The following is a 20,436-nucleotide window of genomic DNA, read 5'->3' as shown; positions in this document are numbered from 1 at the left end:
CAAACTCTATTTACGAAACTAGTCATTTCAGGAGTAACATATTGTTCAATTTTATTTCAATAAGTCGCTTGGCCGTAGGGGTCTTTAGTAGTTGAGGGAAACCGAAGGGCGCTGAGAAACCCCACGGGGCTAGGAGGGCGAACCTGTTCCTTGTCAGACACAAGTGTCGGATCAACTCCGCGTACGAAAAATAGCACCCCGTTCACAATGTTGTAGACGTGTTTATCCAGACAAATGGTTATCGCTAGTCAAGACGTTTGTCTATACCTCCACCGGGATGTTCGTATTTCTATAAAAGTGGACCAATGAGCTTCAGGTAGTTGCTTAGGGCTAGACTAGAGAGTTGTAATAACCTGCCACACAGAATTAGCTAGTTATATGTCTGGCACAAAAACATGCAAAAAGGCCTAACTGCGACCAGAACTTTCAGTTGAGTAAATGAGGAGAGAGGGTGTCAACCGGGGTCCGATGCAGAGATAGAGAGAAATGGGGTTTAACGTCCACTCGACACAAACTAGGCCATTTCGGGACAAACATATGGTTTAATTTTCTTTCAATAATTCGCTTGCGCGTAGGGGTCTTTAGCAGTGGGAGGAAACCGGAGGACCCGGAGAAAACCCCCGAGGTTGGACAGGCGACCCTACTCCTTGTCACGTACAACCGGGGATTTGAAACCAGACCAGTCGACTCAATGACAGACTTTATGATACAGCGCGCGCACGCTAACCATTCAGCCATCCAACCCCCCTGGGTCCGATGCAAGGGCCCAAACAAAACTATGTATCTAATAAATAACTTGCTTCGTTGTCCTATGGTATTGTTGATTGTTGATGGTCTTTGTATTGTCCATGGGCGATTTCACCAAACAAAAGTCACATGCGAGTGTGGTGATGCTGTTTTATTCATATGGTGTCTTCATGTTTATTACCATGGACCTTATAATACATGTATTATAAGGTCCATGATATTACACAATGAATCTTCGATTAAGGTCTCAATTATTTATGGGATAATTGAAAACACAGTTGTAACCAATAATACGAATGAATCTGTTCAATCTAGGATTTTTCGATGTGGGTTCTCCATTGTCAGTGATGCAGGACGGAGGGCCTGGCAACAACAGCGTCCAGTCGGTCGTGTGGGCCGAAAAATCGAGGTCCTGTGTACACGTTGTCGTACACGTAAACGAACACCTGGAATTATGCCCGTAACTGGGAGGGGGGGGGGAACAAAGACCCCCTGCAAAAAGTTTCGCCCCCCCCCCCCCTGTGAAAAAATTGTCGACCATAAAAACAATATATATAAATTGTCCGTCAATTTTACAGCACCCCTGAGAACACTTCCCGCCCACCTCGTTCCTCTGAGTTAGTTACGGCATTGTGCGCACAATTTCCCCCATTTCATTTCTATCCAATTTTAAGATAATCGAAAATAAATTTGTTGCCATTGTTACTAAGTAATGGACGGTGGGTCTGTTTTTAAATCATTGTATTTAGTAATATATCCACTGGCCAGCAAATATTAAACATTTGTTTAGATTAATGGATAACCAACCCACACTATTGGAAAAATTACGACTTCATGACGAGGATGGACATAAAATAACCCGTCCGTTCAATTCTGTTTTTGGAGACACAAAGGAAAATTTTCTATGGTCGATAGTGATTATATTATGTATTTAAATCTACTATGTCTGGATTCTCACCAATCTATAAGAGTTAAGTGCCACATCATTTCAACACACTTGTTTTCATTAAGAGTCAAGCGACAATTCATCATATACACCAAAATATTGTATCACCGTTTGTGGTGTCTGTGTATTGTGTCACGTACGCAGGTTTGTCGTTAGCTGCAATTTGTAGCCGTGATAATTCTTATCTACGGCTGCAATTGATACACTATTCGAGGCTTTGAACAAGTAAAATTAGGTTCAATTGCAAAATGTTCAACACATATCATCACAGTTTGCATGGAAATAAGTAAATATGTTACAAATAGTGAAAGAGTGGAACATTGAAATCATAATCTTATCTTACCAAACAGTTTTTCTATATTGTCGAGTGATCATGACACCACGTGATTCTGGTTCGGTGGCCATTTTAAAATGAACAGAAATTTCGCATAGCAGTTGGGTTTAATCATATCATATAATTATACGGTAAGGTTTCACCTTTATGTCATTGGCAATTGGTTTATTATATGTTAAGCTGTGTACAGTACAGTTTGGGGTTAGTGTAATTGAATTTTAAGGGAGTTATAGCCCAGTAACTTTCTTGTAGTCAAATAACTACAAAACTTGCTCAGAGAAGGTCTTAGGACGGTCCACTATACTGTGGCTGGAGCAAGACGGAAGACATCAGTAGTGGAACCATTCATAGTTTTTCGTGTGTATCTGTTTATGTATGGTACGATCCCTCTGCACTTACTATTAGCAGCTTACCGATAATGGCCGATCAACTAGAAACTACAACTTTAGGGGAGCTTACTCCTCTACTATCTACCGAGGAATCCAGCGCCCCCTGTGTTCTTTGTCCGACAGGAAGCGAGACGTCGTTACTAGTCATCGTTATTCAAGGATTTGTAGGATTGCTGGTGATGATTGAAAATATAACGACGGGTATTGCACTTTTAAAAACCAATAATGTGAAGAGAGGGTTGAAGATGTCATTATTAAATTTATCGTTTACTGATGCTCTATTTGGGCTATTGTTTATATATCATACCGTCACAGTGAATTTGGTAATACGTGGTGCTTATTTGGAGTGTTATATCCGATACAGCGTCATAGCTGCTATCACGAACCTAACGTTACATACCATATGTACCATGACGCTAGAGAGAATCGTTGCACTGTATATACCACTTCGATATGGTGCCTTTGTAACCAACCGCAATCTTGGCATATATTTTGTACTATGTTGGACTTCCGGTATAATGGTATCATTTTTGGTTATGAATACATGTAATCGTCACCTAACTCGATGTTCTTGGCTACAATTAGCCACAGCAAAGACCAATGAAATAATAGGTATATATCACGTGATCATGATGTCTCTGACATGTCTGGGGAATTTAGTTGTTTTCTGCCTTGCAAGGAAACATATAAAGGCAATTTTACCGTCAGTGGTTGGGGAATCGAATATGGACGCTGGATGGAGAATGACCTTTAAAGCCACAGTTACAACTGCATCCGTTGTTATACCAACGATAGTTTGCTATTTACCATTTTCGTTGTTCTGTTTTTATTTAAGCTACCATCCTCTTGCTGTAACTAAGATGGCGACTGGTCATGCTTTAAATGGGACTTTCAGTTTAACTATAATCAATTCCATCATCAATCCATTAATTTATTCATGGCGGCTACCAGAACTAAGAGCAACATTTAAACGAATGTTCAGAAGAGGACAATAGATTAAAAAAAATAAAACAACCAACAAATGGACAATATGTGACAGTATCCTGGTCGCGAGTCGCGACCATCAAAAAGAACAAACAATGTAATGTTGACGTGTGTCAGTAATTTCCTCAAACTGGACAGTGACCCTATCCGATCAGAACTTTCACGTTGTGTACATTTTTACTCATTGATCAATTAACTCTGGAACACTGTGTTGTTATAACTATGTTTATATAACTTTATAACATCCATAATACAAAAGTTGTATACAAGAAACTACACACACACAGCTATAACATTACATATAAGCTAAATATAAGTTTCCTGGAAGAGTTACGCTATTCTTTCTAAGTCTACATGTTGTCTATCCCGACATCTAAGCCGCAGCGGCTAAAGGTATGTCTCTCTAAGAAAACAGCATGTTGTCTCTATTCCGGCCTCTAAGCCGAGGGGGTTGAACGTCCCTCTAGGAACGTCCCTCAAGCAAATTTAAACACGGTCTTTAATTTATATAGATCGTTTGCATACGTCGGCTATTGAGGTGAGCCATTACCATGTTTAGGTAAGTGTTCATTTTGGGCACCCTTCAACGTCTACCCTTTTCTTTTATTTAATTAGGCTGCTCTGGGCACCAGATGGCTGGACAACGATAACCCACTCTAGGAGTATTTCCTTCATTGTGAATACACCTGTATTAATCCTCAATTCTATTTATTTTTAACTGAATAAACTATTAACGCAAGATTACTTAATCTATCCATTTAATATAAATCAGAGAGATTTTGATTTGACAGTTTTACGTACTTTTGAAACTGGTTTCGAAGTGTTTTGGTTCTGTTATGCAAGATCTTTTTCGACGTTCTAAAGTAAATGTACGGTGCTAAGACCACCTAAAGACAAGTTTTAAATGTTCCTTTTATTAATTAAAACAGGTTTCGCTTTAGTTTTTATATTTTACGCTGACATTTTATTGCTTTAAATCTTACTAGTGCAAAAACGGACAATTTGAGCTTTTGGCATCTGAGGCCACAAAGAACAAAGGTGAATTTCGCAAGTTAACATTTGTATAGAAGGGCTGGTTACTTTCGATCATTTTCAGCATGTTTTCAGTGGTGACACACGTTAGCGTACACGTAAACGAACAGTTGGGATTCGAAATAAGAGTTGAACGTGGGACCACATTCTTAGCACACTGCGTGGCCTATATCCATTAGTCCAGTTTTGCGGAAAAGTAGAACGTTAACCCCCATTTCATTTCTATCCAATTATGAGATAATCGAACCCATATTTTGTTAGCATTGTTACTAATGAACTTGTTTAAATAGTAGACGATTGATGTACTCTGTATTCAGTAAAATAGTCACTAGCCATAAAAAAAAAGATTAAACACTTATTTACATTAATGGATAAGCAACCAACACTATTGGAGTTATTATGACTTAATGGCTACGGTGGACAGAAACTAACCGTTCCGGTGAATTCTGTTTATGAAGAAACAAAGAAAGGTTTTCAAGGGTCGATAATGGTGGTTATATTACGTATTTAAATCTACTATATCTGGATTATCACCAATCGATATGAGTACATCCTTTCAATACACTGCAATATTATTTTTCATCAGAGTCAAGCGGCAATTCAGATCACATACACTAATAGAGTGGAATCACTGTTTGTGTTGTCTGTTTATTTTGTGCTGTCCGTAGGTTTGTCGTGTCTATTTGTTTGTGTAGCAGTTCAGCAATAATGACCGATCAACTAGAAACTACGACTTTAGGGGGGCTTACTCCTCTACTATCGACAGAGGAATCGAGTCCCTCCTGTGCTCTTTGTCCGACAAGAAGCGAGACGTCTTTAATCGTCATCGTTTTTCAAGGAGTTGTAGGATTGCTGGTGATGGTTGAAAATATAACGACGGGTATTGCACTTTTAAAAACCAATAATTTGAAGAAAGGGTTGAAGATGTGTTTGTTAAATTTATCGTTGGCTGATGCTCTTTTTGGGCTAGTGTTCATATACCATACCTTCACAGTGAATCTGATACGTGGTGCTTATTTAGAATGTTATATCCGATACAGCGTCATAGTGGTTATGACGACACTAACGTTACATACCATATGTACCATGACAGTGGAGAGAATCGTTGCGCTGTATATGCCGCTTCGATATGATGCCTTTGTAACCAACCTCAGTCTTGGGATATACTTTGTACTATGTTGGACTTGCGGAATAATAGTTTCATTTTTGATTATGGATACGTGTAATCGTCACGTAACTCGCTGTGATTGGCTAGAATTAGCCACACCAAAGACCAGTGAAATAATAGGTATATATCACGTGATGATGATGTCGATGACATGCCTGGGGAATTTAGTTGTTTTCTGCCTTGCAAGAAAACATATAAAGGCAATATTACCGTCAATAGTTGGGGAGTCAAATATGGCCGCTGCATGGAGAATGAATCTTAAAGCCACAATTACAACCGCGTCCGTTGTTATACCAACGATAGTTTGCTATTTACCATTTTCGTTATTCTGTTTTTATGTAACCTACAATCCTCTTGCTGTAACTAAGATGGCGACTGATAGTGCTTTAAATGGGACTTTCAGTTTAACTATACTCAATTCCATCATAAATCCATTAATTTATTCATGGCGGCTACCAGAACTAAGAGCAACATTTAAACGGATGTTCAGAAGAGGACAATAGGTTAAAAAAAAAGCAACCAAGAAATGGACAATATGATAAGGCCTGGCTGAAAGCAATCTGGTTAAAACACAGATCCTATTTCGTTTCGTTTTTATAGTTCAAAATTTCGTTTTACTTGTCTTTACTACACTTGGATCTGGAAGACTTGTTATTTAACTAGTGTTCTGCTTGAAATGAGGGGTCAGCCAATCAAATGGTCTGTCGAATTGAGGGTTTGATCTTTTTTGCCCGGAACTGTGGGTAATCCACTAGTAACATCAATGCTGATTGGTTAATCAAATGTCTGACGTCATAGGTCAAAAGTCGGTCTTTTGAACCCTGACGTGATCATCGCTATATAACTTGTCAGATCTCCATGTAGTGTAGGCCATCGAAAGTATAAAAAAACGAAACGAAATATAGATCTGTATTTTAATCAGATTGGGCTGAAAGCATCTCCATTCCACAATAATCGATGTCCATGCTTGAATTGAAGAGATATTCAAACTTATAGAATTATACGTTATACTGGACAATAACCCATAAATCTACCACGGTCCACCAATGATCGCAATCATGAACTGACATCACGCCTTATCCTTCACGCGTGTATTAAATGTATATACTTCTTTGATTTCTCCTGTAATATTTTATTCCATTCTGTAATTCCTATACTGTTTTGTAATGCAGTTCTACTCCGTTTCATATCTGTCATACATACAGACATAATACATTTTTTCAATTTTATTAAGTGGAAGCATAATAAATATTTAACAAAATACTCGTGTTTTCGACTACCAAAGTTAATTTAAGACTTAAAATGTCTGTCAACTAGCTTCGTATCTGGGGCTTGTTTCACGAAATTTCAAATTTAAGATAAAATCCAAATTTTAGCAGATACTTCAATTTTGATTGGCTAAGCACTAAAATCAATCTAATATTATCCAATCAAATTAATAAAATCTAGATTTTATCTTAATTAAAATTTGGTGAAACAGGCCCCTGTTCTTAAGCGGAGCTAACAGTAGACAGAGTGAGTACGTTTTGGTATGATTTAATTATTTAATGATTAATGTTCTATTCTGCAGTATCATAAAGCCTGTCATTGAGTCAACTGGCGTGGTTTCGAATCCCCGGTTGTACGTGACAAGGAGTAGGGTCGCCTGTCCAACCTCGTGGGTTTTCTCCGGGTCCTCCGGTTTCCTCCCACTGCTAAAGACCCCTACGCGCAAGCGAATTATTGAAATAAAATTAAACCACATGTAAGTCCCGAAATGACCTAGTTTGTTTCGAGTGGACGTTAAACCCCATTTCTCTCTCTCTCTCTCTTTCTATTCTGCACTTTTGTTTTAAATACCGGATTGTAAATTGAGCACTCCAGGTAAGGTTGCTTTACTGTATGGTATCTGATCAGTCAGTAGAGACTTTTGGCAAGCGTAAATTCCTGGTCCGTATCGCGTATCCGTGGCCTATGGATTGTGCATGTGACGTCATCAATGTGTGTGTATTTCTCATACGTGATGCGGCACACGAATACGGCAGCACGTATCGAACAGCTTTCATACCGTGAAGTTCCGTATAACATTGTCGTCTTTTTACCGTCTATTTTGCTACTTTTAGACGTTGAAATGTTATATCATGGCGTTTTTATAAATCTATGTGTATCCTAGAACACGAAGGTGTATATTTGATGTGATTTTAACCATGATAAAGACTGGAATTTAATCATTATTTTTTATGGGTTATTTTCTCGGAATTGTCATACTTTTCCTGTTTGTCTGTCTGCATGCTGATTAATCTACATATTAAATTTAGGGAGGTGGGATCTTTCAAATCTGTAAATGATTTTATTCTATGATAAAGGGGAATAAACTTTCTGAAATGACGGTCGAGCGTCTTCGCTCCCTCTTGTAAATTGTACACTAGACACTCTGTCATCATGCTGTAATAGAACTAAGCTCAGCTCAGCGACGCATACGACGCGAAAATCTGCCAAAACTCAAAAACTACATTGACGCAACGTATCACATATACGATACGGACACGTGATACGGATGGGAAAAATTCCGCTTGCCAAAAGTCTCTATTATCGCTAAACGTATAATGTACAAATATTTAACGGGATTAAAGAATTGACGAAATATTGCAAGTTTGGTGAATAATCAGAGTTTTGTACTACTAACATTAGTGGGTTTGCGAGATTTTCGGAACCTCTCACTAAAGCGAGTACCGTAATTGACTGAAGAAATGAAATGAAATGAAATGGGGTTTAACGTCCTACTGTTCTGCTCCTATACTGGGCTAATGAAGACGGGCATACGCCATACAGTGTGCTATGAGGGAAATTTTGCCCGGGCAGCGGCACTATCGCCTACTCTTATATCGAATTCCAACTGCCAAGGGATCTTTTACGTGCATTCTAATGTATACACGGGACCTCGATTTTTCGTCTCATCCGAAGGACTAGACAGCTGTCCTTGTCAGGCCCTCCGTTCTGCACCACTGACAAGGGGAAACCACGTCGGAATATCAGGATGAACTTTCTCGGCCAATGCAGGGATCGAAGGCTGCTGAAGAACGACTTAAGTAGTTAAATCTCTACCTCAATATTATCCAAAGTCTTCGACATTGAAAACACATATTATTTGTCAATTTCAATCAACATTGGTGTTGTGATCTTACCGGGAAAAGGTGGGTTTCTGATATCCAATATTTGAGGCAAAATAAAAAATTTACCATTGGTAGACGATTCCTGTACCATGGTGCGTTTCAGCGCCATTTGTAAAACGGGACTCGAAGAACGAGGCTAGACATATTCCACAAGTCATGTCAAACGGTGATGCCATATTTTGATCTGGAGAGAGCATGCGCAATGGTACTATCGGTGTAGACTGGAATAACCAGACGTTAGAGGTTGCCATTCGATTGAGACCTCTGGCGTATTTCGCCGAACATAACTGATTTGAAATTAGAGTAAAAACGGAAACAATTGAATGTAAATCAGTTTATATACATGTGCATTCATTTTCTAGGTCCCAAATATTAGCGATTTAGCACCTATAAAATGAGCCTATAAGCCTTAGGATACCCTAGATTCAGTTTTCTAATTTGTTATGACAACAAATTCCCACATTCTCCTCATCACAGAGCAGCGTAAGTTCAGAAGTTGTGGCTCACGAACCAGAGCGTCCTTTGTTCCATTATGGAATGTTCCTGGAGATTGTCCAGCGAGGCCCCGGTTTCACAAAGCATTAAGCTCGGTTCATACTACATCCTTATCCGTAAACGTATCCGCATCCGTATCCGCACCCGCATCCATATCCGCGTTTTGCCGTTCAAATAGAAAACGCGAAAACGTCCGGCTTTCAAGGAGCAATTGTCTGTCAGAGATAACATATTGTAATTTGCAATCATGGAGTCTGACCCAAAGACGAAAGAAAAAAAAGAGAGTAAGGGTCCATGAACTGTTACAAAGAAGGAAGAAATATGGAGAATACCACCACCTGGTGCAAGAATTGTATTTTCATCCGGACAAATTCAGACAATATTTCCGAATGACAAAACAACAGTTTGACTACATCTTGGACCTGATTACAGATAAAATTCGCAAACAGGATACAAGTTGGAAAGAGGCTATCACTCCGAGAGAACGGCTGGCCATTTGCTTGAGGTAAGTAAAGTGATAATATAATAGTTATAATAAAGAAGTTGTAATATTTTACCTCAAATGTGAAGATAGCAAGTTCGTTAACCCCGGGGGGGGGGGGGGCTTGATCTGTATGTGTGTTCATATTTGACCGGGGAGATACTGTAGTACACATGCATGCACAAGGATGAGGTGAATAATTTAGCCGCGGAAAAATTGAATCAAGATAGAATTTAGAAATCTGAAACTGGGTCTAGCTAAGGCTAAAATGTGTTGTGTTCTATCAAAATGATGAGAAAAAGTCGCTGGGACAGTTTTGAGAAAATCAATGAAAGAGAGGAACAGGTGAAAATTATGGATGTTTGCATTTTTGGGTTTCTGACACACTCGTATCTGTTATTACAACCTAAATTATTACAACCTAGAAGAGTTGAAGTTGGAAGATTGTTTAGAAAGTCGAAATGCTTGCCAAAATTCCTGTATGAACTACTGAGGTTTCTGTAGACAGCTATCATTGTCAATTGCGATTTTCCCAAAAGTGACTTTTCCAAAAGTTAGAGTTGGACAGACTGTATCTGTGTGGAAGAGAGCTACAGACAAGATTCTAACATAATTCTAAAGTTTAGTCTCTCCTCTTAAAGGGACAATAACACTCTTGCAGGCTTGAAAGCTCCAGAAAATAAATAATATCTCTATCTAAGTACTAGATGTTTAAGTGTCCTACCTATTGTGTAAATTATCCATTAATCCTATTTTACTTGTCCAGAGGGTTCGAAAATATTTTTAAATCGAAGTTTCATTTACAAAGGTTTACGTTAGACGTTTCAAACCATTATGTTGAATTTTTCAAAATGTTTAAATAAGGTGTGTTAGATGAAATTTGTATCATCAATAAATTGAAATATTGTAAAATAGTACAATTTGTTGACCAGAATAAAGATTGGGACATATTATTCAGTTACAACAAGAGTGGTATTGAGCCTTTAAGTAGTTTTAGTAACTCCAAATGGACAAAAATACATTTTGTCACCCTTTCGTAAGAACACAAAACAAATATATTTATTCATCCTTGTTATAACATAATTATCAATTTTAATGTATGCAATGCATTTGTAAATGAAAACAACACTTTAGTTGAATTTCAAACATTTATTATGTATGCATGTTTTCGGTGCCAGAAGTCGTTGTTTAATTTAAAATGATCCCTTATTTTAAATCACAATCACCAGGGTGTAAGGGAAGAACGGGGAGAGTACACGTCGGCATTAAGACAAAATTGTCAGTCAGTTCTTCCCTTACACCCTTCATGTATATTCTTGAATCAAACAAATGAAAATAGATCTAATTTCAGTTTGTTCCATCGAATCTTGAAGACAACAGTTCCAATCAAATGTTCAAACTGAAGATAATTACAGCTTGTTCCATCAAATCGTCATGAACGAAATAAGTTCCAATGTTAAAAAATAACAGAAACTGTTTTTTTTATTTTCCTGATTCAATAAGTTCCAATAGACGTCTTCATGGTCATCATGTTGAATGATCAGAATTCGAAAACGCGGTGTATGACTGGTAACCACGAAAGCCCGACTCCAAGTTGCTGCTTACTGTGGGTTGGCTGTCCATTGACTGCATGTGAGGTGCGGGAGATGGCATCAAACGGGTGGAGGTGATATCCAGACGTGCACTTGTAGACGGCATGTCAGATGGTGTCATACTTGCAGGGAAAGAGCACCGCATTTCTGCTTCATGTACGATGCTATGTATCTTAAATTTGACATCAGCCCGTTTATATGCAGGGAGCTTTCTGATTGGTCCAGCCATGGATTGAAGGAATAAATCCACATCATCTGCCTTTTCTTCTGTTTTTATTGCACTGCATGAGTTCTTCTTAAAATATTCACAAAACACGGCGTCCACGTCAGCTGGAGAACGCTTTCGTTTTTGCTTGAAATGGCTTGATGAGGCAGTACTGGGGTTTTTAGGTGTAACCAGACGATTCTGTTGCCGCTTCAGGTCTGCTGCTTGACTTGTATCATCATCTTCGTCAGTAAAGTTATCTGATTGCAATTGGTCATCATCTAATTCTTCTGCCACGTTACTGCTGGTGGGTCTCTCGGCAAAGTGGGGAATTAGAAAGGACAGGGCTTTAGCATACTTGTATTCCTTCACAGTGTTATGCGCTGCATTCCCGCTCCGACATTTCAGCTTCCTTCGATATCTAGCATAATTATCACGCACAGTCCTCCAACGCGATTCCACTTCTTTACCTGAAACAAAAAACAAAAATGTACACTTGTATTAATAATCAAAATTTGTTGTGCTTTCGGATTCTTGGCAACGGGCGATTCATACAAGACCATAGCATTCAGTTACCGCGTGGGGCTTTCTATCGTGTCGTTGATCGTCCGTGAAGTATGCCAAGCGATTTGGAATAAACTACAGCCAATTCATCTACCTGAACCAACTCAAGACATGTGGCGCCAAATTGAAATTGATTCCAAGAAAGATGGCAACTGTTTGGGTGCATTAGATGGAAAACATGTGTTGATTCAGGCGCCTGCCTGCTCTGGAAGCAAATACTTCAATTACAAGAAAACTTTCTCAATAGTACTTCTGGCACTCGTTGACTGTGGGTATCGCTTTACATTTGTGGACATTGGTTCGTATGGGTCAAATAGTGTTCGTGGATGGTCCACCTTCTCCTCATGTAATAGTAGGAGATGGAGGTTTTCCGCTCATGAGCAATCTGATGCGTCCGTATCCAGGTTCTGATTTGGATGATGCCAAGCGGATTTATAATTACAGATTATCGCGAGCGAGGAGAATCTCAGAAAACGCGTTTGGCATTCTGGCAAATCGTTGGAGGATGTATCACAGAAAACTCCCTATGTCACCCGGACATGTTGATTGATTGTGTTGTGAAAGCTACCATAGTTTTACATAACATGATGTGTGGTGAAAACGAGGCCGGCGCACAAAGGACTGACTCTTACAAGACGGAAGTAGACATCCACGATGGTGTATTGAGGCCTTTGAGGCGAGAAGGTCATCGACCAAAGGCTACAGCCCTTGAGGTGCGGGAGCAATTCAAAAGCTACTTTGTCTCACCAGCAGGAGCAGTTGCATGGCAAAATGATGCATGCTTTGGACATGCTACTTAGGACATAGACATGACATGTCAGTGCACCCTTGCAAGGACGTTATAAACAAGGTGTTACTACAGCAATTTCCACCAAGAAGATAGTATAAATCACGGCTTTCTATCCGTAGACGTTAATACATGTAGTGAAAAAATCCCAAACAAAAAGACAAACATAAAGTTCTGTGGAATAGGACTAAATCCAGAAATCGACCAATTTAGAGACTGCTTAAATGTCAGACTCTGACTTTCTAATATCATCATGCTTTGATATATTTCTGTCCAAACTAAAAAGGACTCATTATGGAGACTGTTGACATGAAAGCGAAAATGTGTTTGAATAAAGTCGCGTATTTTTTTAATCACATACCTGTCAGTCCAACTTTTTGCCCAAGTTCTTTCCAAACATCTTGTTTCTTGTTTGTGTCTTTGTAATTGTTTTCTGTTTTGTCATATAGTATGGGATTTCTCTCCACAAGGATGATTATTTCCTCTGTCTTGTCCATGTTGTGTTCTTCACAAGACTACACAAATCCACAGCACACAAGGCCAGGCTTTTCTTGCAATGGATTGAGTTTCTATTTGGGGAGATGATGTAATAAGGGGAAAGTACTCGCTGATTGGCTAATGCTCGGCTCACTAGCCGAAATGCCGGACGCACTTTACAAAAATACGCTCTGGGAGCAATCAATCCGGCTTAACGGACGCAGTTGTTTTTGTGCGCAATACGTGCCGGATTCTATTTGAACCCTTTCTCTAAAAATGACTAATGTATACCAGTACGTATTTACAGATACGGATACGGATGTAGTATGAACGGACCTTTCGTCAATTTTCAACCAGTGTTTATGAGAAATATCTTTGATCCAGAAACACAAAACTTTGCATATAGTTTCTTATTGATGTATCTGATGCATTAAAACAACAAAAGTTTTATAAAGTGCTATATTTTAGTTAAAATAGGGCGAACAATTTTGAGTAAATTCTTAACTTAGGTCTGAGAATGTTTTGTGAACTCGGGTCTAGTTTACCCGTGTCATTGGTGCATAAAAGTGGGGTTGGCAAGTTTGGGTCTGATCGATCGGATGGTACGAAAACAGAGGTCCCGTCCATGCCTCTAACTAAATCGAGTACAGAAGCTCGCGTCATCATTCCGCATAAATGGATGAAGTATGAAGTGATGAATATCGAAAGCAAGACAATCAATACCGATTGGAGAGTAGAGGAAGTAGTTCTAGTGCTGTCAGGAGCCATGGGTATATAAACAGAAACGTGTACACGTTTCCGTGCACGTGAAACAACCAATGAGAATTTTAATTTGAAATAAGAGTTGGACATAGTACCGGGTTTCGGGTTTTGGAAATAATTCTGATATCACCTGGGGGTTGGATGGCCGAATAGTTAGCACGTGCGCGCTGTATCATACGGCCTGTCATTAAGTCAACTGGCGTGGTTTCGAATCCCTAGTTGTACGTGACAAGGAGTAGGGTCGCCAGTCCAACCTCATGGGTTTTCTCCGGGTCCTCAGGTTTCCTCCCACTGCTAAAGACCCCTACGCGCAAGCGAATTATTAAAATAAAATTAAACCATATGTTAGTCCCGAAATCCTCTAGTTTGTGTCGAGTTGACGTTAAACCCCGTTTCTCTCTCTCTCTCTCTCACCTTCCCGCTGCCAACCCATCCAAACGTTTATATCAATTTTTTTCTGACCGATGTCCCTTGGATTCCCTCTATCTAATAATTTCAAAACCCTTCGAAAAAGGGTCGCTGTGTTTCACGATCTTTGGGAAATGGGTCTTCATTATTTTTTTTTTCTACAAAATATAAAATAAATATTTTTCTTTATTTTTGTCACCAAATCGCGGGGCCCCAAAGTGGCCCGGGCCCGAGGAATTTTACCTCTGTCGCTCTCGCAATGATCCGTCAATGGTTCTCCCCCGGGCATTTTTGAAAATTGGACGACCGCAAACGCGTTTTCCAGCCTAGAAAATATTTCTCTAGCAAACTCTGAACAATGGACAGAGTGACAAGACAGTGGTAGTGAGTCATTGGGCAAGTCAGTACAAACTATATGGCAGATCTATAGGCTAATATGAGACAGGTGCAAGGTGCCACATCCCCAAGTCAATATACTACTTGATGATCCCTGACTGCTGTCTATTACAAACAGTAAGTAGGCCTATTTTAGAAATGAAATGAAATGAAATGGGGTTTAACGTCCTACTGTTCTGCTCCTATACTGGGCTAATGAAGACGGGCATACGCCATACAGTGTGCTATGAGGGAAATTTTGCCCGGGCAGCGGCACTATCGCCTACTCTTATATCGAATTCCAACTACCAGAGGATCTTTTACGTGCATTCCAATATATACACGGGACCTCGGTTTTTCGTCTCATCCGAAGGACTAGACAGCTGTCCTTGTCAGGCCCTCCGGCCTATTTTAGAACTATGGTCGTTCTTGCAATACAAGCTCAAAAATAGATAATGAAAAATGAATGAATTGAAACTTTCAGTCAAATTTCTTTTTTGCTTTTTGCTGTGTGGAATTATAAGTGTTTGACGTTTCAACAAAATGTAGCGTACCTGTGTACACATTGTTTATTATCGTAGCAACGATTCTTGACAGTCGAGACTACATGTAAGTCTTCGTTATCTGTTGTATCGTTAAACTCAATACATGGCCACGGTTTCTAATCTAAATCTAATTAGCTAACCGATGGCCCTGAGAGTTGATTATGGGCTTGTCAATGTCATGTTAAATAATAATTAATTATATGTAATATTTGAACTCAACTACTAACATAACGGGCATGCAGATATAACTCTTACATGATGTAGCCCTAACAAAACCAGAATATTATAAAATTACAATCACAAAGCAACACTGGTATAACGCATTGGAAATGCGATGAGATTTATTTACTTTGAATTACGGTCATTTAATTTTTATATTTCATATGATGATATTCAAAACTTATAAGATTCCCAACTGAATCAAATTATAATACAACCGCTGTCTATGGGAGACAACTCCAGCTAGTAACTTGGATCGTCCATCTGTTTGCGCATGTCAAGATTTATTGCAAACAGTTCCCATGTGCTGTGCAATATTGATAAAAACTTCCAATGAAAATATTCACCTAAATTTCCACGAATTTGTTTGAAAGTATTTAAAGTGATGGACGAATATAAATAATTTGTAAGGCGTTGAATACGCTGTTACTTAATTAGAGACTTAGTTTAGAATATGGCTTCTTCAAGTAACAGCCCTCAACTTGTTTCATGGATTAACAAAAATCAGAACAAAACGAAAGTAGCGGAATTGACCACATATGAAATGTATGAAATCCTTGCTCAGTTGGAAAGTGTTTGGTTTGACGATAAAACACCAGATCGATTTCACGTAAACAAAACCGTTTCTAATATATTATGCAGCCATTTACAAAATGCTCCAAATCCTTATTCTTTGACCATTTTCTTGTTAGAAAAATCAAAAGATTTCTCAACATTCAAAACAACATCTTTATCATTTTTCATGCTCAAAGAATTAGACAAATGGCTCAATTCACCTCAGAACAGAAACCGGATTGATAAGGCGACCTTGTTAGATGAAGAACTACGAACACATGTTTACAAGGTGACTGCGGGAAAGAACTTCACATACTTCGACATGGCTGTGAAAGTGTATGAAATGAATCACGTAGGAAACGATTATTTTGTGCCATTAGTTCGTTATAATATCGATAATCAGAAATTTAAAGAAGCGTCCATTGCGATCACTAAGTTACGATTACAGAGACATTTTAAAATTAACGACGTTATCATCCCACTTTTGCTACAAGATAAAGTGAACTTGCTTGAAAACTATGTCATTGGTCAGCCAAATCAACAGAGAGAGGTAGTTCAGATGTTGGATAACCTGTGTGATCGCAGCACCAGTATCGAAGATTTTATTAATAACTCAGGCGTTGAATTGACTAGCATCAAAAGAGGGCAGTTAAATCGTAAAACTTTGAGCAAACTGGCTGTTCGATTAATGAAACTTTATGAAATTCCAGCCAGTCTATGTCCAAATATAACCAATGCCCGTGGATTTGGGGCTATAAAATATTTGCTGTATAAACGTTATATTGAGATGTCAATGGGATCAGGAAGTTGGGAAGAGATGGTGCTGACAGCAGTTGCAGATAGTGATTATTTAAAGGAACAGCTAGTAGAGCAACTGATGTGTTACAATGATCTTCAGGAAGCTGTCAAATGGGCAAAAAATTTCAACCTTCCTGATTCAAAAATTCCTCCGTCCGTTTTAGAAGCCAGAGAAAAGTTTTCGCAGCAGTTGACTGATGAAGCCGGGTGCTCTACGACCGGTGATAAAGAAGAAAATTGGGACAGTCAAACATTGTCGGACAAAGACATGTCTGCCTTTTATCATCAGCTTGTCATCCCTTTAGATCATATCACGATGGTTGATACAAGAGATTCTCTCAAAATCTGTTCCAAGAGACTTTCAGTTCCGGGATCTGTGATTGGAATCGATTCGGAATGGAAGCCAACGATGGGTACAGAAAAGTCTGGAATATCGATCATGCAGTTGGCAGTCCATGATCATATATTTCTACTAGATATGATGACCTTGATCAAAACATTGTCTCGTGAAGAAATATCGTGTTTTATACAGCTGGTGTTTTGTAACAAGGAAACGGTAAAACTTGGTTACGGTTTTGATGCGGACCTCCACATGGTGGTTAAAAGTCTCCCATATTTGAAAGATATTTTACTTTGTATGAAAAGATTTGTGGATATTGAGGGAGTATCAACTCTTGTTCTCAAACGCAATGCAGATAATGTGATGCTGGATGAATCAAAATTAGAAGATGAAGATGGAGATGAGTCAGAGGCTGCCCAAGAACCTGTCGCAAAGGTGGTAACATCGTTTTCAAAATCAGAAGAAAAGGGCCTGAGTGAGTTAGTTCGGCAATGTTTCGGCAAACCATTGTGTAAGAATGAACAAATGTCGAACTGGGAACGACGTCCCTTACGCCAAGAACAAATAGTGTATGCAAGTTTAGACGCTTTTGTGTTATTAGAAATTTATGATTATCTTAAAAGTTACTGCGTAGAGAATGACTTAGATATTGATTTGGAACCTGCAGCCAAGAAAATAAACTTTAACAAAAAATCTAAACAAGATAAAAAGAAAGCAAGAGCTGCAGGTTTAACTTCGAGAGAACGGAAAAAACGCAAAGAAGAAAACGAGATGCAAAGGCTGTCAGCTTTGGAGAAGAAAATAGTGCATAATGATGATTATCAATCTCCGGGTAAGTTACGTGTGGTGTGTGACACGATGCTACAGGGGACTGGTCGATATTTACGGAGTTGTGGTGTAGATGTTAAAATAATGGAGAACCACGAGGATCATGACATAGCGATAGAAATCGGCCTAAAAGAGGAACGAATTATTCTGTCAAGTGGTAATCCGTACAAAAAAATATTATCGCATGTTGGTCAAGATGCATGCTACGATGTCATTTCTCAAGGAGCACAAGACCAAGCTACCGAAGTTCTTCGTCACTTCAATGTAAAGGTCACGCCACAGGATATATTTAGTCGATGCCAGGTCTGCAATGGGGACGAGTATGTTAAAATGCCTTCATCAGACATGACAATCTTATCTGATCGAAAAGACTTCTTAATCAGTTCGGGTGAAACAGCCTTAGGCTTAACATCTAATCCCTATGACAACCAGAGTTTGTCAAAACGATTTGAAGAGGAATATGGAATTGAATTTTCCAATTTGACTTTTATGAACAGTCAAGCTTTTATTAAAATTGATCTTATTCCAAAAGCGATGATAACAAAAGTCGATTGGTTTTATATATGTGCGACCTGTGGTAAAATATTTTGGGAGGGAAGCCACTTTTCTCGAATCTGTGACCAGTTTTCACACATATTAACCCTCACTGGAGAGGATACAAGTATTTATGATCACATTGTAAATTCATAACAAATTAGATGTTATTACTGTTAGATATAATTTTGTTATGTTTTTTTCCACAGAAAATGCACAAAATACAGCATCCTGAACATGGAGACAGATCCGCGTTTTGACGCATTATGGATTTTAAATGGACAGGAGGAAGATCTATTTATCACTCATCTTGTTATTCACTGATTTTATAATTGTTCATCAATCAAAGAATAAGCTTAGTTAAGATTAATTTATTCAAAGAATACTTCAAATATTCTAAGAATACTAAAAAATATTCTAAGAATACTAAAAAATATTCTAAGAATACTAAAAAGTATTATGAGAATACTAAAAAATATTCTAAGAATACTAAAAAATATTCTAAGAATACTAAAAAATATTCTAAGAATACTAAAAAATATTCTTAGAATACTTCAAATATTCAAAGAATACTTCAAAGAATACTTCAAATATTCAAAGAATACTTCAAATATTCTAAGAATACTTCAAATATTCAAAGAATACTTCATTTATTCAAAGAATACTTCAAATGGTCAAAGAATACATCAATTATTCAAAGAATACTTCAAATATTCAAAGAATACTAAACATTATTCAAATACTTCAAATATTTAAAGAATACTTCAAATATTCAAACAACACTTCAGTTATTTAAACAATATTTCAAATATTAAAACAACACTTCAAATATTCCCAATAATTATATTATATCTACATTCTGTATTCATTAAGATTTATTTTAATTTATAAGATCAGTACTTTAATTTAAAGGTAAATTCAAAAAATAATTTAATTATTCAAAAAGTTATTAAATGTTTTGTGATTCAGTTCATTCACGGATAAGTTGAATTCAGCTACCTGTGAAAAACTAAATTGTTTGAATAATAACTCAAGTATTCAGAGAATAACTAAATTGTTTACAGAGTAAATGAATTGTTTAAAGAATAATTATAATAATCTCTTATTGGGTCTTATGTGTGGTTTAATGGTCGAGAGTGATACATTAAGTAATATATTGAAACAAAACAAGGGACATAAGTCCTAAGCTTTTGTTTCAATATATTACGCATTGTCATTGGCTCGAGACCATTAGACATTGTATAATACAGACACCGGTACGTCCTTTGCAATGAAATACGTCACACAGGTACTAGCATAAATAATGTACACTTGGCACATTGCCCGTACCATTATTTGTAATATTGGTACGCCAACATCAGAGGATGACGTCACATCTGTATTTTATAGGTAATTAATCTGCAAGCATCCAATCTACTAGTGAGAATCTGCTTTCTTCAAACAGACGAACACAATTTCTCATGGCAAGCCCAAAAGTTATTAAAACAAATATAATACTTATTTCATACACTGCTTTGAAATGCTGAAGTGCAACAAAAAGCTATTTCTCAGATGTACCACATGTTTTAGAAAGAGTAAGCATATATTCTGCATCCTGACACAGTGTGATGCCTACATATCTCTAGTTATGCTGTGGAATTTCAGACACTACATGTACTAAATAGGATATATTACGCTGTGGAATTTCAGACACTACATGTACTAAATAGGATATATTAC

At 37.9% G+C, this 20,436-nt stretch overlaps 1 protein-coding gene across 1 annotated transcript; it reads left to right on the top strand.

Annotated features, from left to right (window-relative positions):
- Positions 1–15,939: 15,939 nt before the first annotated feature.
- On the top strand, positions 15,940–19,061 carry LOC126828854 (exonuclease mut-7 homolog). The gene is made up of 2 exons (XM_050558907.1): positions 15,940–18,187; positions 18,927–19,061. The coding sequence occupies exons 1-2, from the start codon at positions 16,117–16,119 to the stop codon at positions 18,950–18,952; spliced, it is 2,097 nt and encodes a 698-aa protein (XP_050414864.1). The 5' UTR covers positions 15,940–16,116; the 3' UTR covers positions 18,953–19,061.
- Positions 19,062–20,436: the final 1,375 nt, after the last annotated feature.

Source organism: Patella vulgata, chromosome 7 (genome assembly GCF_932274485.2).
Source record: "Patella vulgata chromosome 7, xgPatVulg1.2, whole genome shotgun sequence".
Lineage (NCBI taxonomy): Eukaryota > Metazoa > Mollusca > Gastropoda > Patellidae > Patella > Patella vulgata.
The sequence above is the reverse complement of the archived record's forward strand: the minus strand, read 5'-3'. Positions and strand labels throughout refer to the sequence as shown.